We start from the raw sequence: 27,617 nt of genomic DNA, 5'->3' as shown, positions 1-27,617 counted from the left end.
CCCCTCTCTGCCCAGGGGAAGAGCCCTGACTTCTTGAAGTTCCCTGTTCAGGCAAAGAACACCTCTTTCCCAAGGGCCATTGTAAACTAGCCTCAGTTCTCCTCTGACAAAATTTGAAAGATCATAAATTGCAAAGCAGCCAAAAAGGCTGGGGTCGCTGGAGGTGGCTTCTATTAGCGTCAATACGGCGAAGTCAGGGACCAAGGAGAAGCCTGAAAACTTCAAGCCAAACAAACTCTGAGATTACACCTCTCAACCTCCTCCTCCCCTTCAGAGAGCTAAGGTCGCTGTGAGACTTCTGTCTAGGGGCAACCCAGGAGAGGCAGGGGGCTCAGAGTAAACCGACTCTTCTTCCCCGCGCGTAACATGGGCTTTGCCCTGGAGCGCTTTGCAGAAGCTGTGGACCCGGCTTTCCAGTGCAAGCTGTGCGGCCAGGTGCTGGAGGATCCCCTGTGCACGCCTTGCGGCCACATCTTCTGCGCCAGCTGCCTGCTGCCCTGGGCGGCGCGGAGACGCCGGTGCCCGCTCCAGTGCCAACCGCTGGCGCCAGGAGAGCTGTACAGAGTGCTGCCGCTGCGCAGCCTCATCCAGAAGCTGCGCATCCAGTGCGACTACCGCGCGCGTGGCTGTGGCCACACAGTCCGGCTGCAGGAGCTGGCAGAGCACGTCGAGCACTGTGACTTCAGCCCAGCCAGTCACTGCCGCAGCCTCCCGGGCTGCGCCTTGGTCCGGGGCGGCTACCGAGACCGCGGAGACGTACCAGCGCGGGGGGGCTGCAGGCCAGCGACCAGGGCTCGCCCGGGCGGGGACGCAGGCAGGGGGTCACCAGGCTGCCGCTGCAGCAGCGGACCGGGGCCCGAGCCTCAGGTCCTCGCCTGGAGGCAACGTGAGAAGGCGCTGCTCGAACAGCTCTGGGCGCTGCAGGGCGAGGTACAGCTCACAGCCCGCAGGTATCAGAAGAAGTTCACCCAGTACATGGCTCACATCCGCAACTTCGCCCGGGACCTGGACCGCGGCCACCGCAGGGTAAGCGTAGAGGGAGTGGGCACCTGGGAATGGTCGATTGGGGTAGGAAGAGGAATACTTAAGAATTCCTTTAGGAGGAAGCATCTTTCTTTACTACGCAGTAAAAAGCATCACCCGCCCTGAATATCCTCTGTGGTCATTTTCTTCTAAATGTGTTTCTATTACAGTTAGAAAGGAATGACCCTTTGCCGTTTATATTAGGATTGGAAAGAGTTAAACAGATTCAATTCCAACTTTTCCCTGAGAAGTAGAAATTGGAAAAACTCATTTTCCCATCCAGACTCTTGTTTCCCATCTTTCACTCCCACTCCATCATCTCTGCCTATCTTTTGTGTCCGTGCAATGTGCCTGAAGCAAATCCCAGAGGGAAAGGCATTACCCATAAACGACTTACTTTTTCTGTCAAACTGTCCTTATCAATCAACTACCCTCTACTTAGTTTAGGGACTGTGAGAGAAGAGGGGACCAGGACAACCTCGGGGGTTGGGAGTTTGAAAGATGGGATTTCTTAGACCTTCTAGCTTCATCACCCTTACTCTTCCTAAAAAAATTTTCCCTGCCTTGGAATGTCCCAAGGTTGTTAGTGGTGGTGGTGGGCGAACGTGCTTATGACTTGGGAAGCCTGGTCTGAGAGCAGCTACATCTATCAGCAATTAGACTGGCCCCGAGAGTCTTGGCTGGGGCTGTTTTCCTTCTTTGTCGAAGCTGCTGCCCCTGATCTGCTCTCCTGGACCGCCCACTTTCAGACGGCATAAACAAGCCTCTTTGCAGCACCCCGTGTGAAGAGACTTGTTTATAAAGCTGTTACTTCTCTTCTGGAGGACTTCAGCACAGTGTTTGACATTGTTGGTCGCTGCCATGGTGAGCGGGGATTTAGCAGAACTTGCACTCCATTCAAGGAGCTGTTTTCATTTTTCAGTACTCCTGGGGAGGAGCAACCCAGACTGATTCCCATTTGGGACTGATTGCGTAGTACTGCCTCCAACGCAGGCACTGAATTTAGATGTTCCTGTCTTTTAATTAAAATAATAATAATAATAATAATAATAATAATTAAAGTGAGAGGGGCTAAAATGCTTCTACCCTGATAGGGGAAAGCTTACAATGCTTTAAAAGATTTGGTGTTAGGATTCTTTCTCTAGCTTACATACAGGTAAATTTATAAAATGGGAGGACCCAGAGAGAAGCCCAGAAATGTACTCTGCATTACTAACCCAGGTTTCAAAGTCTGAAGGAAAGGAGCAGCATCTAAGAGTTATAGGACAGAGAAGTCCGCACAAGTCAAGCAATGGTTTGAGAAGTGAGAAGCAACTGCCAATGATTTGCAGATTAATTATCAGTTTCCCAGTGCTTTTCAGAAATATTTTTCCACTGCCAGTAGGGGCTGCTGTGTGCACTGCCTGGGAAAAGCTCCTGGGAAAAGGTACTGGGAGCTTATGCAATGTTATCATTCAGAAGTAATTTACAAGGATTTAATTTCCCAAGATAAATTAGTATCTATAACCAGGAATAAAACTCATCTTCTCCAGTACTGTTTCACCTTACATTTTAATTGGTCTTTACTCACAAACGGGTTGTAGATATAATTCCTATTTATTTAACTGTTGTTGGGCTATAAGAAAAGAAATACATAATATTTTACCTGGAAAAATTTTGCTTTTTTTCTTCTGCAAGATTTGTGCAAAACCAAATAGGGTCATTATTTAATATTAGGAGTACTGTAACCTAACAGATCCCGCATTAGAGAAGCAATCCAAATATTACTTAGCATTTATTAAATTCCTCAAGATTTAATCCCTTAAAATTTTGTAAAGTGAAAATTTTACAAAAATCTTTCTGAGATTCACTGAAAATTTATTTTATTTTCTGTCATGGAAGGGAAAATTACAAAATTCCTGTAAGGTTAAACCAGAAATCTGTTTTAAATTATGGGGAAGGCAAAATTAGATGCTGCATTTGGATAAAAGCTGCATATGTAAAAATGCAAAGCCATTGGTCATTTTTGAAAATAGTTTCTTTTTTTTTTACAAGCAAGGTTGTTCCTTTTAAATACATAGTTTCAAATATTTTTAGGAAGAAATTAACCCTCAGCCACATTCAATAACCCTTAATTTTAAGCTTTTCTCCTATTCACATGTTCATTTATTTGCCATTTTAAAATAGCTTCACATTTGTATTTGTTTTCTTTTATATTTTTAGCTTAGTCAGTTTATCCCTTTTCTTCTAGGATGGGGAACAGAAGCCATTCACCATCGTGTTAGAAAGAGAAAATGACACCTTGGGATTCAATATTATAGGAGGTCGACCAAATCAGGTACCCCACCTTCTTAATACATTACTCTCTTGGCTTATAAAATAATAGAAGTCTGAGCTTTCATTTGTGGATTTAGGGTCAGAAAAACAAGTAGTTTCATCTTTAAAATTATGCTTGTAATCAAATGCTGGATTCCTTATTTAGACCTTCTAGCTTCATCATCCTTACTCTTCCTAAAAGAAAATCTTGAAAAATTTTGCAAAATTTCCAGTATGTACCAAGATTTTCTTTTAGAGAAAAGTAAAAATCAATGGCTAACAAACTGGGTTCTCCTAGCTGCTTTAAAAAAAGAGAGATACATTCCACATCTTATGTTTTTTGGCACCATTGGCAAATTTCTTAAATAATCTTATTGCACAGTAATATGTATAGACAATTTCTGTTTGATATTAGGTGATTGTATTGTCTGCTTACACTTCCTCTCTATTAAATCAAATTTTAGACATTAATGCAGGCTGGGAAGTCAATAATACATGTTGAATGAACAGTTAAATTCAAGTAAGGGATGATTGTTTTCATAATTATTTAGGAAACTCCTTATTAAAGAAAGTTGATTTGAAGTATTTTTAGCTTCTTCACTTAACTGAATGAAAAATGATCTCTACGTTGATACCACTGGCTTTCAAAATGCATATTATAAGCTTATATGCCGAAGTTGCTAAGCTTTTTTACATCATTCAAATTCTACATGAACTTAATTTTTACCATAGCTGGAAAAAGGTAGTAAAATTTTTATAAATTATATTCTTTAATTTACGCAATAAACTGCCTTGAAAAAAATTTGCATTCTTCATTGCACATGTCATCCAAGGAAACTGTCATAGGGTTGTTGGCCATATGCTTTTCAAGTTAGGAAGGTGATGTCCTGTTTCCTCCTATGTCTATGATGCAGCTACCAAATCTAGCAACTCACCATTACTGTGCCTCTGCTTCTAATATGGTCCCCATGCATGATAAAAAGACAGGAGTCTTGTCATATCATTTTTGTTCTCTTTTCCCCCAAGGAATACTTTTATAAATGCCAGTTAGGTATTTGACATTTAGATGATACTGGATTTTTTTTTTTTTTTGTAGTCTCTTAAAACTCATGTTAAGGCAGGTTAATTAAGGAGAAGTTATTTTATTTTACCTTCCATGAAGTAAAATGACATTTCAAACTATATAATGATCTATCATAGGTAACGATCATTTTTTTTCTAAAAAAGTTTTATAATATAATTGGTTTCCTGAGTCTGGCTAAAATGTCCTATTTGAATCAAATGGCCATATGTTTGAGTTTCAGTCATGAGGCACATCAACCTAGAAGCAGGCAAAGATCAGCTTTGAATGGATTTCCTTGCAGTTTAGTGTTGATCTTTTGGGATTTTACACTTGAGCAAGCTCCTAGTCACCTCTGTGAATAGACATAATCAGAATTGTTTCCAAATTTGTCACATTGGAGCCTAACTCATATTTTCAAATGTAAGACCACATCTCAAACATATTGTACAATACAGGCTGGATATGCTTTGTTTTCCTTCTGTAACTTTATCACTCTTTTTATTTAATATCTACTTTAGAAGTGTGATATTATAGAAATAAGACCTAGAAACCAGTCAATCTTACCTTGCACATGCCCTTTTCCCCAGAGCTTTTTATGTGTAGTCAAAAATGTGAAGTGAATAGATAATCTCGTCAGAGTTGCTGGACTTGTTCGTTACAGCTGTCATCCTGATTAATTATTGGTTGGTGTTAAGTAAGTTAAAATTCAGTGCCAAATTCCCAGCTGAGAGAGTTACATATTTAAGGAGGACTGGCAATGTTACATTTAGAAAATTGTCCTTTATAAAAATGTTACTTGCATATTTATTTCTGCTGATGAGTATATTTTTTTATAGAATAATCAAAAAGAATCATCTACTGAAGGAATTTATGTTTCAAAAATATTAGAAAATGGACCTGCTGACAGAGCAGATGGCCTGGAGATTCATGACAAAATCATTGAGGTAAGATAATAATAAAAGCTACACATGACCTATAGGTTAAATATTTAAATACTTGAAATTTCCAAGCTTATTGCTTTATCTTGGTATGGCCTTATTAGAATACATATCTAATGCAGCAGTGGAGGTATTACTTTTTAAATTCTTCACCAAAATGTGAAACTCTATGATGATTCTTTATTAATTAATAGATATTGGAATAAAAGATTAAAATGCTTAAACTTTCCAAATGTGTTAATGAATAACTCTTTTAATAAATTGTCTCTTCCATGAACTGTAAGGATTCTTGTACAGTTATTAAAGAATTAATTTTGTAACATTTCAAAGGATGATAAATCTCTGCTCAAGGACATTTTAGACCAGGAAATATTGCTATTTTAACTTGTGATTAGAATATGTAGAATTTGTAATAATTTATACAATGCCTTCACCTTTACCATTTCTTAGTTTAATATGATTTCATCATCCCATATCCTTTTTTTTTAATGTTTGAAAAAAATAGGAAAGTAGCTTTTTTTGTCCTGTTGAAAAAAAGTTGGTGGAAAACTTTTATTTTCTCTCATGTATGATACAACTGCATTGTATTTGGTGATGATATGAGTAAATACCTTTATGCTAGTGATATTGGGCTAAAATGTGGAATTTGGGGTTACTGCAGTCTGCCATCTTTCTCCTTTGTATGTTTCATTAGCCAATTGAGATGGTATTCTTTGGCATTACCAAAATGATTAGGTTGCTTTTGTCAATGGATTTATTTCCAATGTATTAGTAAAGGTAAAGGTAGAAATTAGAAAGGTTTATTTGACTCCACTATTTTTTTAAAAAATTCTGTTTATTCTGTTATTTAGTCACTGATACTATCTTTCTGAATGTCTACATAAACTCTCTGGGTGGAAGCTGTTTTTCTTTATTAAGCTTTGGATAAAGTTTTAGATTCTTATTCACTATTTGTACATAAGTTGAATTTTAAATACATTGATATAGGATAAAAGCAAAGAATATGGAGGAGCCACTAGTTTTCTGTCTGAGGTGCAAGGGGGAAGAATGCATAATGTTTAGAACTTAGCTGACTAGACACTTTGGAAAGAGAAAAGCGTTACCTTGGGCTGAGAAGGTCTGGGTTTCTGTTGCTTATCAAGGTTTTCTGCTTCCAGTTGTATAGTCAAAAAAGCACAGATTGCTTTCACTGTTGCTATCAGCTTTTCTTGACAGTTTGCCTACTGAAAAAATTTAGAGGCTATAGTTTCCAAAGTTAGAATTTTTCTATTTCTACTCATGTTTGTGCATTATATTTTAAAGAACAGCATAATTTAAACAGAAGTTGTCCTCATTATTGTCTGCCTTATCTCTAATGCATTTTCATTTTTCGAGATAAATAGTAAATAAGCACTTATATTTCATGCTATTAGAAGGGCTGATGGAACTGAATTACATGCATTAAATTACACACACACACACAACACACACACACACAGACACACACACACCACAGAAACAAGTACTGGTAATTTAAAAAGTAATTTATTCTAGATTCTAGCTGGGTAATAATGTTATAGATACTTCATTAATATTGCATTGAAAGGAAGGAAAAAGAACTTTTATGTTGCAATACTTTTGTTAATTACTCAGTTTTTGCTTATGTAAAGAGGCAATTGTGTAGTTTTATAAAAACTATAGTTGATAAATCCAGTGCATCTAAATATCTGTATAATATGTTACTAATGTATGCAAGACTAGCTTTATGTAAGCCCAATAAGATAAAAGAAATCAACCATGGGAATCCAAATGGAATTTATTACTAGCTGTAATACTATTATTATTTACCTTGCTTTTCATATATTAGCAATTAATGACAAGGACTTGAAATTTTTCTTATTTCAATATGAATTTTTCAATGTATCTTTTATGCGAGGATGTGTGTGTGTGTGTGTGTGTGTGTGTATCCCACACACATGAAATCACTGTAATTGATTACTGTGGTCACATTTGCAGTTAGGAAATGAATTAGACATGCATATTTCTATAATGTTGTCTTGTTAATTAGCATGAAATATTTTAGAAGGAAAATTACTAGAAATAAATACATCATGTTTAGTTGCTGTCAGTTTTTTTTAGTGGATAGGTATTTGTGCAACTTTTTTTCTTTTCTTTTTTTATTGATTTTTTTAAAAAAATGATAGCAGAGTGCATTACAATTCTTATTACATGTATGCAGCACAATTTTTCATATCTCTGGTTGTATATAAAGTATGTTGATGCCAATTCATGTCTTCATACAAGTACTTTGGATAATGATGTCTATCACATTCTACCATCCTTGCTAATCCCCTGCCCCCTCCTTTTCCCTCCCACCCCTCTGCCTTATCTAGAATTCATCTAATCCTCCCATACTCCCCCTCCCTACCCCACTATTAGTCCACCTCCTTACATCAGAAAAAACATTAGGCATTTGTTTTGGGGGGATTTGCTAACTTCACTTAGCATTATCTTTTCCAAACGCCATCCATTTACTTGCAAATGCCATGGTTTTATTCTCTTTTATTGCAGAGTAAAATTCCATTGTGTATATATGCCACACATTTTTTTATCCATTCATCCACTGAAGGGCATCTAGATTGGCTCCACAGTTTAGCTATTGTAAATTGTGCTGCTATAAACATTGATGTGGCTGTGTGTGACCTTAATATCTATTTAAACAAAGTGCATGTTTGCCTTGTGCATATGTATCATGAATTTTAGAAAACAAACAAAAAAAACATGTAAAATAACATAATTTTCCTAAATCACTTATTTGAATAAGAAGATATATATATTAAAGAGTTGGTCCTATTATTGGTTAAAGTGACTTCACTAATACTCACAAAAATATTGATTATAACAATTTTTCTATTGGTAAGCAAAGCCCAACAACTCCAAAAGTATCATTTTAAAAATCTAGATTGTACTAAAGCTGATGGAATTAACAATCATGCAAGAATAAAAAATATCACAGTCACAAAGTAAGCCCGTGTTGTAGTTTTCATAGCACAAAAGACAAGTTGATTTCTGTGTTCAGTCTCCACAAGCCACCATGTTGCCCAGTTTCTAAGTATTCCCACATCCACATTTGTGAAAATAGTCACTGTTTGAAAAACTGCTCTAATATTTGAGTTGCAGCATCAGGTAGCAAACTATCACTGGAGAGTGAAAAGGCCAAGGAAGTTTCTTGAAATATCACAGGATTCCACATAGACTCGGCATTTACTCATATGCATGCAAATAAAAGCATCTTTTGCTTGCTTTTTTTTTTTTTTTTGCCTTTTCAAGACTCAAAAGGAGCACAGAGCCTCTTTGCTACTAGAAATTTGGACACAGTTCTAAAAGAGGCCACTACCGTTGCCATATTATCATCATGTTAGGATGCCTAATGCATTCATTGGAAAGAGTTGAGAACCAAGTTCTCTGCTGCTGTCAACATTGTTCCTGTGTTAATACTGTGATATTGGTAGCAGGTACTGTAGACATAACCCAAGAGTGCGAAAAGGTGCACAGCTATTTATAGCTCCTTGTTCACTATCTTGCCCCACCCTTTCCTCCAGCTCCCAGTCAATGCTGTGTAAAAGAACAGTGCTGGTGCAGGGTGGTTACCATTCTTCTCTCCGCTTCTGGAGACCAGAGGAGTCTGTGACATCAATTCTTTTGGGGGAAAAAAAGCAGTGTTTTCAAATATATATTTGTCTTTTCTACATTTAATTTGAAATGCATAGTGAAACACAACTAAAAAGCCATTTTATTTTTCTTTGCAGTAGTTCCTACACTGAACAGTGACATTGTACTGCTTTCCATGAGGTGCAGAGTTCAGTACTAGAAGAAGGAACTTACTTGCCAGAATGTAATTACACTTTCCTTTAGTTCTGTAATATTTTCACTCCTGGATTTTTTTGTCATCACTCCCTGCACAGCTAAAGTAAAAATCTTTATTAGCTCTCACATTTATTTGGCTAAAGTTTTGCAGAGTAGTTTACAGCTGTTAAAGAGGAAAATTAAATGCAGATCAGACAGAGCTAGACACTTTGAAATGTTTAATCGGGTCTACTTGATGCTTCTTCTGTGTATTTCTGATGGCACTTCACACCCCACAAAGCTGCAGGCCTCATGTGTTCATTATAAGAAGTATTTGCAAGTTTTGTAGGTCATCTGTAAAACGAGTGGGCAGGTAGTATTTTTAACAAATTATTGTTTAATAATCTGAACACACCACTGAATGCTTCAATAGAATAATATCCTCATCCCATATTTTAAAAGTGTATTTTAACTGTTCAAATAACAGACTGGCTGTTTGAAAGAATGAAGAAGGACCTAAAAGCAATTATACTTATTCAAATGAATAAGTGAAATTTATAAACATAATTTAATGCTACTCAATCAAATGTAGTTTCACCAACATAATGCAGTTATTATACAATTGTATATTTTAAAGTATCTTGAAAAACAGTGTGTTACAGTTGAAAGACCCCGAAATCTGAAATCAAGGAGACCTGGCTGAAATTTCTGTCCTGGGAGTTAAAATTTATGTGACCTGACCAAGCCAGCTATGCCTCAGTCTCTGCACTATTCCGTTTCTGTATATACAAGTGCCTCCCCCAAGGGCAGATTTGGGGACTTCACTATTGTGTATCTACTGTATTGTATTAATTTTGTACAAGTAAATTTTCTCCACAGTACAAGGAGGGAAATCGGCACTAGTTCCTTCTATTTCTTCCCTGGGAAACTCCAGGCTATCAGCTGCCAACTTTCAAGTCATTCCATTGTGTATAGACACATGAGTTTAGATGAAGAAATGTAGGTGGTTTTAGCTTGTGGATTTTCACATATCCAAATGAATACCCAGAGGCAAGAAGAGCTGTAGGGGGACTTTTGTAACCATGTGGTTATGAGATAATTCATTCATCCAACAAGTATTTATGCATTGTTTCATGTGTGCCAGGTGGTACACTCTGTGTTACAGAAAAGATCACTAAGACCCCTCTCTGCACTCAAGTGGCTGAAGGTGGAGAGCTGTTTTCTGCTCATGAGAAGCCTTTCCTTGAAGTTGCCACTTCAGTTCTTAAAGATGTAAATGGACATTACTGTCTTGCCTTAGTGGATTGACACTATGGGTTAATTTTAGTTCTGCCATCATCCTACAAGTAGTTCAATGCATTTTTAGAAATCATGACATGGGTTAGTGAAATAGTAGAATCTGGGGGTGTGAGACAGCATTGTGGTTCAGGAAGGAGTACGGTCTCTGAACTTGAGTCTTGGCCTTGAATTTTTGCTAGATTATAATGGGAGCTTTCTCAAATTCTCTGTTTCTTTCCTGTAAGTATATGTGTCACAAGAGGTAAAAGTTATGGTTTAACATATCACCCAAGGGTTTATACATTGGACACTTAGTCCCCATTTTTGTGGCAGTCTTCAGAGGTCACAGGACCTTTAAGCAAAGGGGGTCTAGTTAGAGGTTATTGAGGGCATCATCCTAGGAAAGGACCAAGGCAGTTTTGTTGGACACTGACTAGTTCTCTCTAGAGCATTGTTATAAAAGAGCAATATTGGCCCCTCCCTGGGCTCTGGCTTCCTGCTTTGCCATATGACCTCTCTCTTTAATGTGTATTCCTTCCAACATGAAGGCCTAACCAGCGCCAGACTGTTTTGGTGCCATGCCTTTAAACCTCCAGTACTGTGAGCTGAATAAACCTCTTCTTTAAAGCATCCAGCCTCATCTATTTTGTTATGGTAACAGAAAATTGGCTAATACACTAGTCCTTTCTATTTTCTGTCTAGATGATCATTTTGTTTTGTCATTCCACTGAGTTTCCATTATTAATAAACACAGTTTAAATTTACAAAAGAAAGGCTGGGAAGGTCTTTATGCAACTGAGCTTCAGTGTGTTAAGCACTGGTATATTTATTGTAAACTTATAAGACATAAACTTGGGTTTGATTTATTGAGGGCTAAGTTCCCAAGAAAGGAAACCAGGCCCCCACGTGATTGTGCCAATTACATACTGCATTACCCCATTTGGTGTCCTTCTCAGGAGGTCTAACTGTGCTTGCTAGTCTCTTCCTCACAGCACCTGTAACATTATCACAATTTATCTTAAAATGAGATACAGTGTTGATTTTAGGTAAAATGTCAGAGTGGGCTGTGTGTTTCTGGTTTTCAACCTCCTTTTTTTCTTTTAATCATCCTAGCCATCTGGCAATTTCTTCTTCACTTTCTATTTCTCTGCCACATTGGAAGATGTTGAGCACCCTTTGCACTTCAGCTGAAGATGATGCCCTAATCTTTCTCCAGCTTTTGCCATTTTTCTCCTCCATGTTCCCTTTACCCACCTGCTGTCATTTGTAAATCACTTTGCTCACCCCTAGAGGATTTTTGTTTTTACTCCTTTGCTGAAGGTCCCTCATTAGCTTATTATGGCTTGGATATGAGCTGTCCCCCCAAAACAAGAATCTTCAGAGGTGAAATGTTTAGATTATGACAGCAGTAACCTAATCAGTCCATCCTAGTTTGAATGGACTGACTGGATGGTCTCTAGGCAGGTGCACCAAGGCTGGAGGAGGGGGTCACTGGAGGCATGCCCTGGAAAGGTTGATATTCCTGAGGCCACCTTCCTCTGTTTTTCCTTCCTGATCTGCTATCAGCTGAGTACCTTTCCTTCTCTGGGTCCTTTCCCCATGATGAGCTACCTCACTTTGAGCCCAGAGCAATGGAATCCTCTGTCTATGAAATGAGACCTTTGAAACCATGAATCCCAAATAAACTTTCCTTCCTCTAAGCTGGTTTTTTTTTTTTCTGTGTGTGGTTTGGTGACAGTGACAAAAGACTAACTAAACATTAGCATTCTATTGTCAGCAGGTTAAAATTCAGCTTTTTTCTTCTTTTGTGGTGCCACGGGTTGAACCCATGGTCTTGGGCACACTAGGAAAGTGCTTTATTGCTGAGCTACATCTCCACTCTCCAGAATCCAAGTTTTTAGTGAGCAAAAGGAGTTCTTCAAAACCTTTACGTTAAATATTGTTTTTCTCTCTAGATCCTCTAATGTAGTCACATGAAACACCTCTCCTTTCCTATCTTTAGACCTCTATGTTTTTTTCTTCTCTTTCCCTGCTATCTGATATTCTTTCCCAGGCTCTTCTCTAGCTGGAAAACCCACTTAAATCCTTTTACATGCCCTGAAGCCCTTTACAACCCACCAAGCAGAATCACTTTATTATCTGTGTTGCCAAAAAACTTTTAGACCTTTTACTTTCATAGCAATTTCATGTGCTAGGGTGAATATTTATTCTTTGGTGTTCTTAAATGTGGTTTTGGTATTTTATTGAAATTATTATCCTTCAGCATTGATACTGGTAAACTCCACACATTCTGTTCAATTTCATTGAATGTTGGAATAAATGAATGGATTAATCTTGAGCTCAGGATTTTAGGCATTATGGTCTTTATCCAAGGGTTTTTTCAATGTCCCTGAAATCTTGCTGGGTGGGCAGTCAATCCCTAATGGTTGTCTTAGCACATCCTATTCCTTGGTGTTGTATCTCAACTGCAAGATGGCTCAGAAATTAAGTGACTTACTCTTCCTTAAGTTTCAAGATCTCTAAAATCTAGTGACAGAAGTCTGAAGAATTTGTACCTCTCTAGATTGTTTCTTCTACCTACAAATCAAAAAAGAATTGAAGTGTGCAATGCAGGGTTTCAAATTTTATTTATGTTAATGTCTAAATTGGATCTGAAAACAGGTTTGTTGGCTTTCACCCTAATGCAGAGTTTTAGTTATTGAACTTGAAGGTCACTGGTAAAACTGTCTGAATGTACATGATTGCCTGCAAAGCAGACTTGCAGAATTTGGCCTTGGACCAAATATGAAATAAAAAAATAATATGATTAACCACAGAGGAATTGAAAAGATGAAAGGTATTTTCCATATTTCCAAAGATTGGAAATGGTTTGGTGAAAAGACAGAGTTAAAAACTTCCTAGAGCACTGGGATGGTCAGGGAGTATCTTTGATGTTCTCGAGATGAGAAATGCTTGGAATAATTAACAGTAGCCCCAGCTGTGAGGACACCCGTGTAGGACTTTAAGGAACAATTCTCACAGCTTGTTCTGGGAACTTTTTTTTTTTTCCATAGAGCAAATGCTGCTGATTCCGAGTAGATTTTACTTTTTCTGAGAAGACATGTGAATGGAAATATTTCCACTCTTTTCTAAAAATCCTGTTTCATCCCAGTGCCTTGAGAAAACATCCCAAAGAAGAAAAAGGCAGCTGGCAAGTGTGGGGTGGATCTGGTGCTTGATCCTCTTAACCCTAAGAATTTGAATTATCCTGTCCACCCCAGAGTCCAGTGGCTTTATGGGTAGTACTTTGAATCACTTCCCTCTTCTTTTTGAAGCTGTTAACTGTGTTCTGAAGAAAAAGCAAATGATTCTTTTTTGTAATCAGCAACTCAAACGTGATTCATTGTTACCTTCAAATAAAAAATGTTCCCCTATATAAAAGTCATTTTTTATGTGGTTTCAACTATTTTAAGCAATTCTGTATTACTATAGAATATATACAGAGGTATATATTCAGCTCACAAAATTAGATGGGCAACAGACTATAATCACTTTATAGATAGGAGATAACTATTTTTCATAATATAGATTAGGAAACAATTTATCACTGGGTAGATAGAAAAATATATAATGTTCAATTAGAATTTTTCAGATATTTTTACTTAAAATTAGGTAATTGGGTATTCTAGTCACAAAACCTGTCACATTAAAAGAAACAATACATTTGCTTTATGAAATCATATTTCAGAAAAGAAATCATTAGTTAACAAAAATGTTTTTCTTATATGAAAGATAATCAGTTTTTAAAGTAGTTTACTACAAACGTGGTTCCCCAAGTAAAGAACACATGTTTGAATAACATTTGGCTTTTAAAGCAGCTGGAGGTAAAAAGATCTGTTGGTGATGATACAGGACTCTCAGAGCTTATCATCAGGAGAAGACAGCTGTATATTGAACAAATAAACTATAAGTAAATGACCTGAACTCAGCGGTGGATGACTGGCAGAGAGGAGCTACCCAAAAGACTTCCCTCACCTGATGGTGGTATGAAGCTTAAAGAGTGAAATGGAACTTGAAAGAGCCTTTACAGGAAAGGTGAGAGATAAGAAGGCAGGTGCGTGCAGCAAGAGCTTTCCAGATCTAGGAACAATGCCATGAGGAGCAGGATTTGAATGTCTTGCTGGGCAGCCTCATCATTTCATAATAATGAATGTTATGGAAAAATATATCAGCTAATGCTTATCATTATGATAAGCATGCCTTATGTTCTTCATAGGTATTAATGTGTCTCCTCCTCACAGCTCTATGAGGTTGGTACTGGATCAGTGGTAGGATTTTGATTTTCCAGAGGAGAAAACAGATACAGAAGTCAGTTTGCCACCATCACATAGTAGGAGCTCCTGGGTCAGTTCTCTTTTTTTTAATATTTATTTATTTATTTTTTAGGTGTAGATGGACACAACACAATGCCTTTATTTTTATGTGGTGCTGAGGATCGAACCCGGGTCCCGCCCATGCTAGGGGACCGCACTACCACTGAGCCACAATCCTAGCCCCCTGGGTCAGTTCTTGACTATCATTTGATTCTACTTATTATTAAGAGGTACTGGGTTGTAGCAGACTTTGAAGAAAGTTCCTATACTACAGGACATGAGAAGTCAGTGTTAAACTTCGAGCAGGGGAATGACATGGGTGAAGCAATTATTTAAAGATTAAACCTTCTGCAGACTTCACTGAGGTACATAAATAGTTTGAAAAGTAAAGGTATTTGAGATAGGGAGATTGATGTGTGAGGATTGCAGTTGCCCATATGAGATAAGAAGTATAGGAAGCAAAACAACAGAAAGCTGTTGGAAGGTAGTGATGGGTGGGTGACCTTATCTATTCATCATACTTACCTTGAATATTTTCCTTTGTCTTCATTTTTCAATAGTTCATTCTGTTTAGTCTTCTACCACTGAGATTATGTACTTTCTTTTGTTTTCTTCATTGTAGTGTGCAAAATAGTGTTTTGTCTAAATAATCTTTGAAAAATCTATCCTCTAATTGGTCAGCTAAGACAGAGTTTTAGGAAGTCTTGAATGGTTTTGCTTTAAAGACAGCCTGTGAAATTCTTTGAAACATGGAGAGGGAGAAAGAGATTGAGTATCCAAATGTTTGATGCATTATTCTGCCTTGAGGAGCACTAAGGTGTCCCAGAATGATTTTCTATGCAGATTGTGGAAAGGGCCCTGCAATAATATGTGGTTACTGGCAGTCCCAGGATGGTTTGGAGGCTATTGTTTACCTTTGGGATTTAATTTGATAGACTTAGAAATAGTATTGCATACAACCAGAGATATGAAAAATTGTGCTCTATATATGTAATAAGAATTATAATGCATTCTGCTGTCATACACAAATTAAAAAATTTACATAAAAAGAAATAGTATTGCATCTTAAGCTTCTTGAGACAAAATTTACTCTGCAATGTCTCTCAGAGTGCTTCCCAGCAAAAATTGTACCCTGCCAAAGCTCTCTCTATACTAGTGTTTCTCAACCACTTGTGTGAAAGACAATTTTTTCAATTGTACATTGATAAAATAAAAATGTACTACTAGAAAGAAATGAAATACAATGATAAGATGTAGTCAATTTCTTTGTTATTTATTATCATTAGATTCCTCAGACATAAAGTTGCCCTATGGGATCAGCATAAAACGTTCTGAATGCCTACTCTGTTTCGGTACTTATCTCGTCATGAACTTGTAGCACATTATTTATGAATTAGCCCTGGTCCTTGGTCCCCAGACCACTCTGAATGGCTCCTCTCACAGCAGCCAGAGAGATAATTTACAAAGTAAATGACATCTTAACTTTCTGCCAGTTACTCCACATACTTGCAAATCCTTTGCCTAGAATCCTTAAATAACTTCCCTGCATATGGGATAAAATGCAAAGAGTTCTCAACCTATTTGCTAAGGCCCTGCCTCCTTGGCTCTCTGACTCTCACTTATAACCTTACAACATTTTTTTTTTTTTTTTTTTTGCCAATCCCCTTGGCTTCCTTTGCTGAAACCACACTGGCCTTCAGGATGCACTGAGCTTCTTCCCATCACAAGGCCTTCCCACTGGAAATCTCTCCCCTCTCCTGTACTTTTAGGTGACAATCATCTGTCAGCTCTCAGCTCACACATCACCATTGCAGAGAGGTCTTCTCTGATGGCCCTATTTAAATGATACTTCCACACTATGTTTTTTCACTTACCCTCTTCTCCAAAAATATCACAATTTGAAATTATCTATTTTTAAGCACAATTTTACAAGAGAGTCATAAATCATAAATGTCTAGTGCAGTGAATGATCAGAAAGTAAAGTCATCCCTGTGTCCAGATCCAGGATCAAGAAACAGATCATAGTAAGTGTCCCAAGAATCTGCCTTCTTCCCTGGTTTCATTATTACCTTCCTCTAAGTTCTGCCTATTTTGGCCCCTGCTTAAATAGAATTTTAAAATAGATATTGTCTAGAATCTGTGTCTTTAACATTATATTTGTGGACTCCACTTATGTTGCTGCATATAATTTTAGTTTGTTTGTTCTCTTAGCTGTGAGCACTGTAGCATTTCACTGTGTGACTGTACCACAATTTGATTGTCAATTGTGTCATTAATGATATTGTTGAATCTGGACTGTTACAATAACAGTGCTCTGAACATTCTTGTGCATATATTTTTGTGAACATCTGTATACTTTTCTGAAATATGTGTATGTGTGTGCACACGTGCAAACACACATACACATCTAGGAATTTATTTGCAAGGTCATAAATATGTACATATTTAGCTATAATAATTGTTATCAAACATTACTTTAAATGATGTAGCAATCTACATTCTTTCCAGCAATGTCTCAGGGTTTCAATTTTTTCAAATACTTACAAAGACTTGCAATTATGTATAATTTTTTTGAAATTTTAAACCATCTTATAAAATGATATATAGGATCGTATCTGGTGTTTCCTTGATTTCTAATGAAATTATAAATAAGTATTTATATTTTTTTAATTTTTTTTCAGCCATTTCACTATCCTGTTTTGTGAAGTACAGGGTGAACCTAGAAATCCTAGCTTTTGCTGTAACTTCAATACTTAGAATACTGCCTGGCATTCAGTTGGTATTCAATGGTTGAGGGAATGAATTACTATTTACAGGACTACAAGGATAAAGTAAATCTAGCACTGCTCTTAAAACCCTATGCTTAACATATGAGATGTGTCATTGGCATGTTTTAAGTAGATGAAAAAAATCCTAAGTTTCTTTAAACATATTCTATCACAATGCAGTTAAGTTTTCTACTTTGTCCAATAAGGGGGAAAAATAGCAATTCTGTGTTTCTTTTGACGTTATCATGCTTGATCATCTTGGTATGCTCAGTTTTTAATGCTAGTCTTTTAGTAGGACCAGTCCTACACTGTCCCTCCATGATTCTTTGTTGTAATGTCCCTAAACAAATACTTGTGGCCTAGATACCCTGTTGCAAGCTCTTTCACTTAACTGAATGTGTGGGTGTTATTTTTTTCACAGACATCATGCTTTCCAACAGATAAGAATGATCAAAGAAGAAAAATTCTTTTTCTTCTTACACAAGCTTTCGCTTAGAGGAGATTTCTTTTTATAACAGAGAACTTTAAAATGCATATCTCTTCTTGGACTGGTATAATTTTTCTTTGAATCCAAATGAGAACTCCTGTAATGTCAGATACTACTGATTTAGAATGAAGTTGCTGAGACATATTAAGTAAATACTGAAACAAAGATAGATTCCCAGGCATAGAGATGGTGAAAGAGAATCTTAGACCTGAAAAAACAAGGAGGGTCAAATTTATTATGTGGTAAATAATTGAAAAACAATTTTCACACAAAAGCTGAAAAATCATATTTATGTATATACTATATACTTAAAATGATTGTCATATTTTACACAAACAAATATTTTGTATGAAATCATGAGTTATCAAATAATCTCACTATAATTCATGCGTATATGTCTAATACAGACAAATCAAAATATCTCAACACATAAATTATATACTAAATGATTTTTTTATATTTAATCATAACAGTGAAGATTGTGATGATTATAAAAGCTAATAATAGCTAACATTTATGGATCTTTATCATGTGCCAGACATTATGCTAAGAAGTATATGTAATAAATAAGCACATTGGTGCCTGTGAAGGATTCTAGTGAACAGCTACTTCAACTTTGATGTGGTTCAATTGTCTCAGAATCAACTTTATCACATCCAAGGGAAAAATATGCTTTGGTTAATTTGAAAGCATAGTCACCATGCAATGACATATAATAGAGAGCTGTAGAAGTGAAAGAAATTTCTAAACGTGTCAATTATTTAACCAGTAGCAACTGAGAAACTTACCTTTTAGAATGAGCACAAATTAATAAATTTGCTAATCTTCTTCACCTTATTCTGTTAAATTATTTACATGAAAGGTTTTTTTTTACAAAGGGTTTTTAAAAAATATTTATTCTTAAGTTTTTTAAGTGGATACAATATCTTTATTTTACATTTATGTGGTGCTGAGGATCAAACCCAATGCCTCGTGCATGCCAGGCAAGCACTCTGCCACTGAGCCACAACCCCAGCCCTGAAAGTGGTTTTATAATATCAAAAACTAGGAAAAATATTTGTTTGGTTTTTTTTTAACTTAATGAAAGCTTGAATCCTCTGATTTGCAGGAAACATTCTATGTAGTCTTTCTTCTCCATAAAAGAACTTGATAGGAAGCAGTCTATTGTTTATTCTTTGGAGAAAAGACCATATTAAGAAAAGAAAGTGAAGACTGTTAAGTTTTATAATTATTTTTTTTTTGTTCTTTTTGGATTTTATCTTTTTTTGAGAACATTGTTAGAAAGATTTTTCCAGAAGATTTGCATATACAAGAGAACAAATTTGCACCTTTATTTATTTTTTCAGCTTCTAGGAGTTTAGAAGTATGTAAGTGAAATTACACAAGGTTTGGAAGGTACTTAAATATTATGAATATCTTCGTGTGTGTGTGTGTGTGTGTGTGTGTGTGTGTGTGTGTGTGTTTCCTTTCTCAGCCAGGTCTGAAAGAAACGTGTCAGCACTTTTTTGTCAGATAATTTTTTAATTCTTATTTTGGAAAGAGCTCCTGGGATGCTACAGGAGTGGCTATTAAGGAACCATGAGAAGTGGTGGTTTTTTATGAGTGAAATGACCTTTAAAAAAACAACCATTACCTTGTTTAGCCTTCCAAAATATCATTTGGACACACATGAAGATACCTAAAAAGAAGACATGATTTTCTTTATCAATAAGCACAATAGTAGTGGCAAATTTTCTACTGAAAGTATTCAACAAAAAATAGAGGTGTTAATTATGTTGCATTATTACTGATATCTTTTGGAAAAGAAGTTTACAACATACTTAAAATCTCACAGTGTGCTTAAAATGCAATAAAATACAATTTTATATCTATTGCTTGTTTTCAGCAATAGACGCCCAAAATATCTAAGTATAAAGATACTTTAAAATTGTTTTATTTGTATTCAGTTGTTAAAAATGATGAAGCCAAAGTGTAAAATATTATTAAAGCTGCTTTTTCTTTTGGGGGATTATTCTTAGAAATTCTGAAACATGTAACTGTGAATTTACATTGCACTCAAAAACTGAAGCCTGGTTCTCCATTCTTTTCTTTGTATGGTTCCTTGTATGGACTGGTAGATACGAGTTTGCTAATGGTTTGAAGACCCAGAAGTTCTGTAACCATATCTTACAGTCGAAATCCTTTTAGGACTTTTTTCAAAAGAAAATAAAGTCAAAAAATAGTGAACTAATTTTTATCCTAAAACTTTGAGATCTGTTTCTGCTAATTATTTATAACTTTCTCTCTGTGTCAAGCTGTTATTCAAAAATGATCTCTAAAACATTGTCAGTTGCATACATAAATTATGTCTACACAATGCCAGGAAATATAAACAAATTGTAAATTAAAATGAAATTAATGTTTTTAATATTTCATTCTTTTGACAATCATATATAATTGGAGATGTATGTCATTGTTAATAGTTCCAGCTGCTAGAGTTGTCATTCCAGAGTATTCTACAAATAGTTACCTTATTCTTAGAATTGTCAGTATCCCTTTTGTCCTTGAGTGGGAAAAAACTCAAGATGTTGAAAGATTTCTGGATTCCAGATTGGATTTTACTTTTCAGACACAAGCTCAGTCCTGGAATTGTTCTTAGAAGACAACTTTAAATTCTATTGCTGTGTTTTATTTTTAGGATAAAACCTCTTAGAAAATATAAGGGCATTTCTTACCTATTTTATGCTTGACTATTATTATATTTTCTTTCTATCTGTGGCACTTACAGAAAGCCTTTGAGATGGAACTGTTTTTATAGTCATTCCTACATTGTTTAAGAAACTTCTTAAAGCTGGGAATGTCATTTACATTACATATGTCAATCTCTACTCCTAAAAAAAAAACAACAACAACAAAAAAAAACTTCTCTGAGGTGCTTGCATATTACCATTATCATGAGAAATGTTAACCGCTTAACCTAAAAGGTATAATCTTAATTGGAAAACTATGGTCCTGAAACTGCAATCTCCACAAAATCCAAAATAATACAGAAGGTCCCCTGTGGTCACATTCTGCCTGTTTCATAATTGGACTCTTTAGGCAGTGGGCAAAAAATTCTACATATACATGTAAGACAGTAATTAGATTTGATGGACTGTCTGAAGACCACCTTGAACAGAGTAAAAGGCATTATATTGGCCCAAATCAAATGAAAACATAGTTTCAAAATTATACTTTTTTTTGTGATCTGAAACAATAATGACATAAATTGTTCATTCTTTTATAAATGGTTATCCTTTGGCTCTTCTTTTTTTTACTGGTCCTTTTATATGCTACTAGGTTCCTTTGTATGGTTCCTTAAATAGGCACATATGCTATAAGTCTAATTTTATAAACTCCACTTGCATATTTTCTATTTTCTTGCATGTTACTGTTCACCAAGCCGAGTGAACCTCTAACCAGGCCCTGCTCCAGGCAGCCTAATGATGAAAGACTCTTAATCTGATGTCATTGGATCTGACCCTACACCAGCACACATACCCAAACCTGTGGGTCATTAGATTCAACAGTTATTACAGAAGCATAAACTCCTATATAGCCATTTAAATCATTTGTTTTGCCCAAAACAAATTACTGCTAAGCATAAAATCATATTGGAATATTAAAGCAATGTTTTTCTTTTACCTGTTTTTGGAGGTTCTGCTTGTTTTGTCTATGAACTAGCAATTTTATAAGAAGGTTTGTATTCAGAGAGTTGGATTTCTATCCAGCTATTCTTATTTTATGTCATTCCACATAGAATACCTATGCCCTTTAAATATGGGGAAATTGACAGCCTGTATTTTCTGTTAATACGTATTAATTGCACACATTAATGGGATTCAGAGAGATATTTCCATACATACATAGAGTGTGTGTTGATCATAAAAAGTACCCTTCTTTACACCTGTCATCTTCCCTCTGTGGCACCTTTTCCATTCCCTAATAATCAGTATTCTGTTTTCAAGAGAGAGAGAGAGAAAGAGAGAGAGAGAGAGAGAGAGAGAGAAAGAGAAAGAGAGAGAAAGCTTCCACATATGAGAGAGAACATGCAATGCTTATCTTTCTGTATCTGGCTTATTTCACTTAACATATCCTCTAGTTCTATTTATTTTACAGTAGATGAGATGTCTTCTTTCTTCTTTATGACTGAACAATACTAACTTGTGTATATATGCCACATTTTCTATATCCATTCATCGGATGAGGGGCACCTACGCTGATTCCATATCTTAACTATTGTGAATTGTGACTAAAAAAAAACAAAAACAAAAACACATGGGTATGCAGTTTCTCTTTTGTATGCTGACTTCATTTCCCCTGATGTGCACCTGGGAGTAGGATAGCTATAGTTCTCTTTTTAGTTGTTTTTTAAAAATGTTTACTTTTTAGTTGTAGTTGGACACAACACCTTTATTTATTTATTTATTTTTATTTTTATGTGGTGCTGAGGATTGAACCCAGGGCCTCACAAGTGCTAGGCAAGCGCTCCACCACTGAGCCACAATCCCAGACCTCTTTCTAGTTTGTTGAGGAACTCCCATGCTGTTCTCCATAGTGGCTCTACTAATTTACAGTCCCACCAACAGTGCATAAAGTTCATTTTTCTCCATATTCTACCAAGCGTTTGTTATTGTTTTGAAATACTAACCATTCTAACTGAAGTGAGGTGATAACTCATTATAGTTTTGGTTGACTTTTCCCTTATTACTAATGAAATGAAGCATGTTTTTATTTATTTATTTATTGGCCATTTGTATTTCTTTTTCTGAGAAGTGTCTGTTCAGATCACTTGCCCATTTTTAATTGAATTACTTGATTTTTACTGTTAAGCATTTTTGGATTCTTTATATATTCTAGATACTAACCTCTGTCAAATTAATAGCTGGCAAATATTTTCTCCTATTCTGTAGGTTGTCTCTTCAATCTGTTGATTGCTCCCTTTGCTATACAATTATTTATTTATTTATTTATTTATTTATTTATTTATTTATTTATTTTGATGTGATCTCATTGGTCTGGTATTTCCTGGGCTTTTGGAGTCCTGTCTAGAAAACCATTGCCTGTGCTAATATCTTGAAAAGGGCATAGGTACTCTATGTGGTGGATGAAAAGTTGCACTTGTAGGACTTCTGAGGTCTTGTGAAAAAGAGTTGTTATAAGAACAAGACTGAATCCCAAATTGCTCTTTGGGCTTCCTGGTTTGATATATCATCTCTTGCCCTCACATGCACTCTTTGCCATTAGGACCCAGTCGTTGTTAGGTCCATACTAGAAGCCAATCCAGTGGGACTGCCCAATCTAGGATTTTGAATTGCAAGAACTGAGAGCTAAATAAACCTCTTTTATTTATAAAGTCATTCTGCTCTCAGATATTTTGCCATAGTAATGTAATAACAAAATACAGGTTAAACAAATATTAAATTATAAATTATAATAAATGTATGAAGAGAACATTTATTATTTAAGGAAATAATAGGAGTAGGGTGACATGTTTTTTATTTGGAGGATCAAGGAAATCTTTGAAGAATGGAATTTACAGAATAATTTAATAGATGCTAGCGAGGGTTTGTTTTTTAAACAGACAGGTGAATATACATAAAACTCTAAGGCAGGAAAAAACTCAGTATACTACAAGAATTAAAAGGAGGCTGGGTGGAAGAACAGTTATTGTCAACAAAGGTTAAGAGTTTGAGAGTAGCTAATTCACGAAATGTCACACAGACTAGTTGACCATGCATCTAAGTTGCCCTGGGCAGACTTACTGATCTGGAAAATGATTAATAGCACCCCTACCTACCCATTCACAAAAGTGTCTCAATTTAATGTTAAATTGTATGGTCTCCCTATTTTATTTAAAATAATTGAATTTGTATTATTGAAACTACTCATCTGGAACACCCCCCCCAAAAAAAAGAAGGAGGAGAAGGAATGAGTTTAATAGGATCAGAAGGGGTAATAAGAATTTTCATGTCCTTATATAGACAGTAATAGTAATTTAACATGGTAGAATATTTAATGAATTACAGAATGTTTTCATCTAAATTTTCTCATTAAATTCTGACAACACCCTGAGATCTAGGAAAGCTGGGATGTTAAATTTCGTGAAAAAAAAAAAAAACATGGAAAACATGAAGGATTAGAGTATCTATGAAGCTTATTCAAAATCAAAGCTGTCCAAAGAATGCAAGTCATACTCTGATAACATTGCCTTAGGCCATGGTGATGGAAGAATGGGGGAAAATGATGTTAGATCAAGAGATAGAAAGATAACCTGAATAGTCCTACCAAAGGTGAAAATTTGAAAGTTATATCTCAAGTGGACATACTGAGTACCTGTAAAAACAATTTGCCAAGTTACATATTATCATCATGGCAGACAATCTGTAGAGACTCTAAAGACCGTCTCAATACAGTCTTAGGTTGAGACAACCTCCTCTCCCAGCTACAAAACAGACAAACAAACAAAAACTCAAAAACTATTTTAATTTTCCTCACGGATTCTGTATTACCAAGGAATTCTTAAAACTTAAAAGAAGTACTACATTTCTAATGGTGGAAATTCAAGCCAGGTAATAGGTCAGAAGCAGGGCTGGGGATGTGGCTCAAGCAGTAGTGTGCTCGCCTGGCATGCGTGAGGCCCGGGTTTGATCTTCATCACCACATACCAACGAAGATGTTGTGTCCGCCGAAAAACTTAAAAAAATAAATATTAAAATTTCTCTCTCTCTCTCTCTCTAAAAAAAAAAAAAAAAAAAAAAAATAGGTCAGAAGCAGGTTCATCATTCTCCATATCGTTCTTTCCTCTGTCTCAATTAATTGAGAGTCATGGACTCAATTGTACCAGTTACCTAATTTAGTTACTTTAAGTTAAATAAAATTTCATCTCTGTCACCAGTGAGATAAAGTTCCATGGACCAATCCAGATTAATTGTAACTACTCATTAATAAGGCATCTAGGACATACACGGAACTATTCTGGACATTATGTAGGAGAAATAATGAATAATTAAAATATTCTTCATACTGTTGTAGAGATTTTAAGAAGAGGAAATAAGAAACGCAAACAACCATAATGCAGTTTATTATGTAATCAGCACCATTAATAAAAATAGAAAGTGCTGGGGGTGGAAGTTGTTTGAAAGGAAGAAAAAAGATTCATTTTAAAACAAGGGTTCCATATGGACTTTGAAAAATGAGTAGGATTTCAGAAGCTTTTTTTTCAGAAGGAATCTGACTTCCATATAAGGAAGAAATCATTTCCTAAATATATTTTAATTGCAAAATTTTGAGATTTGAGATCAGAAAAAAAACTTTTCAGTATCTCTTTTGTTAATTATTTGTTATCAAAAATACATTTCTCTATATCTTAATAGCCTCTGTGTTCAGAGCATTAAAATTATGCCCTACCTTCCATTAGATTTTTCTATAAACAGCAATAATTGAGTAAGTTATTCAGCTATCTTCTGGGCTCTAAATTTACAAATTTGCCTAAGAAGAGTTTTACTTGAAAGTCTAACCCTCTATTTTTTTATTTGTTAGTTTTGAAATAATTTTGTAAATCATTTTGTAATGCTAGAAAAATTACAAAATTCACAGTAAAATTAAAGAGCATATTTCAAAGTGATTTTTCATGAAGTGGTAATGCTTAAAAATGAAGAATGTTTCACAACTGTAACATTTATATTGACAATCAATATTTGCATTGAGGTTATTTGTTTTGACACTTCATTTGATTATTGAATCATGGTGTTTATATTTCATGATAAATTTATTTGAATATATCTGTTACATAACTTTATATGTTTCTGAGTATCATTACGGTCAAAATATGACATTGCTGTTATTTATTTATTTATTTAAATTAGATATTTATAACAGCAAATACATTTTGATTCATTGTACACAATTGCAGCACAACTTTTCATTTCTCTGGTTGTTCACAATGTAGTGCATATCATATATGCAGTTATACATGTACCTAGGGTAATGATGCCCATCTCATTCCACCATCTTTCCTGCATCCATATCCCATCCTAATGCCTCCCTCCCCTTTGTCCAATCAAAGTTCCTCCATTTTTCCCACGTCCCTCCCCCGCCATATATGGATCAGCATCCACTTATCAGATAGAACATTCAGTCTTTGGTTTTGGGGATTGGCTTACTTTACTTAGCATGATATTCTCCAACTCCATCCATTTACCTGAAAATGACATAATTTTATTCTCTTTTAATGCTGAGTAATAATCCATTGTATACATATACCACAGTTTCTTTACCCATTCATCTATTGAAGGGCATCTAGGTTGGTTCCAGAAAACATTGATGTGGCTGCATTACTATAGTATGCTGATTTTAAGTCCTTTGAGTATAGACTGAAGAGTGGGATAGCTGGGTCAATTGGTGGTCCTATTCCAAGTTTTCTAAGGAATCTCTGTATTGCTTTCCAGATTGTTTGTACCAATTTGCAGTCTCACTAGCAATGTATGAGTGTACATTTTACCCTACATTCTCACCCACAATTATTGTTGTCTGCATTCTTGATAACTGCCATTCTGATTGGAATGAGATAAAATCTTAGAGTAGTTTTGATTTGCATTTCTCTAATTATCAGAGATATTGAACTTTTTTTTCATATATTTGTTGATTAAATGTATATCTTTTTCTGAGAAGTGTCTGTTCAGCTCTAGCCCATTATTGATTAGGTTTTTTTTTTTTTTTTTTTGGTGCTAAGTTTTTTCAGTTCTTTATATATCTGGGAGATCAGTGCCCAGACCAATGGCACAGAATAGAAGACACAGAGACAAACCCACATAAATACAGTTATCTCATACTAGACAAAGGCACCAAAAACATACATTGGGGAAAAGATAGTCTCTTTGACAAATGGTGCTGGGAAAACTGGAAAGCCATATACAACAAAATGAAACTAAATCCCTATCTCTCACCATGCACAAAACTCAACTCAAAGTAGATCAACGACCTAGGAATTAGACCAGAGACCCTGAGCCTAATAAAGGAAAAAGTAGGCCCAAATCTTCATCATGTTGGATTAGGCTCTGACTTCCTTAACAAGACTCCTACAGTGCAAGAAATAAAATCAAAATAAATATATGGCATAAACTCAAACTAAAAGCTTCTTCTCAGCAAACAAAATAATAGGTGAAGAGAGATCCTACATTTTGGAAGGAAATTATTCTTGAACTCTTGATTTGCTCTGCTCTGTTTCTAATTCATCTCAGAGCACAGAACCAGATATTTTTCATCTTTTTTTTTTTTTAGGAAATATGGAATCATCAAGCATTACATTTCTCAAAAAGTCATGGAGACAACCTATGCCTAAATTAATGTTCTTCATTATGTTATAAAGGAGTCACCTGTCTCAGTAATGTTCAGAATAAATACCTTACATATAAGAAGCTTCCTCATGAAGAAATCCACTCCCCAACATTACATCCTTTTTAAAATACATGGACTGATTCCAGGTCTCCCATTTTTCATGTATGATCCTTTCATAATTCTCTCAAAATTACCCAGACACAACAGGTCGGTTTGGAGCTAGCATAAGCA

General features: G+C 35.7%; 1 protein-coding gene across 1 annotated transcript in view; it reads left to right on the top strand.

The window, feature by feature from the left end:
- Positions 1-366: 366 nt before the first annotated feature.
- Pdzrn4 (PDZ domain containing ring finger 4) overlaps positions 367-27,617 on the top strand; it is a 359,845-nt gene continuing 332,594 nt past the window's right edge. The window contains exons 1-3 of the mRNA XM_026408516.2: positions 367-1,026; positions 3,254-3,340; positions 5,218-5,325. Of these exons, the coding sequence (XP_026264301.1) occupies positions 367-1,026; positions 3,254-3,340; positions 5,218-5,325 (855 nt within the window). The remainder of the gene's footprint in view (positions 1,027-3,253; positions 3,341-5,217; positions 5,326-27,617) is intronic.

Source organism: Urocitellus parryii, chromosome 5 (assembly GCF_045843805.1).
Source record: "Urocitellus parryii isolate mUroPar1 chromosome 5, mUroPar1.hap1, whole genome shotgun sequence".
Lineage (NCBI taxonomy): Eukaryota > Metazoa > Chordata > Mammalia > Rodentia > Sciuridae > Urocitellus > Urocitellus parryii.
This window is presented reverse-complemented; position numbering and strand designations above follow the sequence as displayed.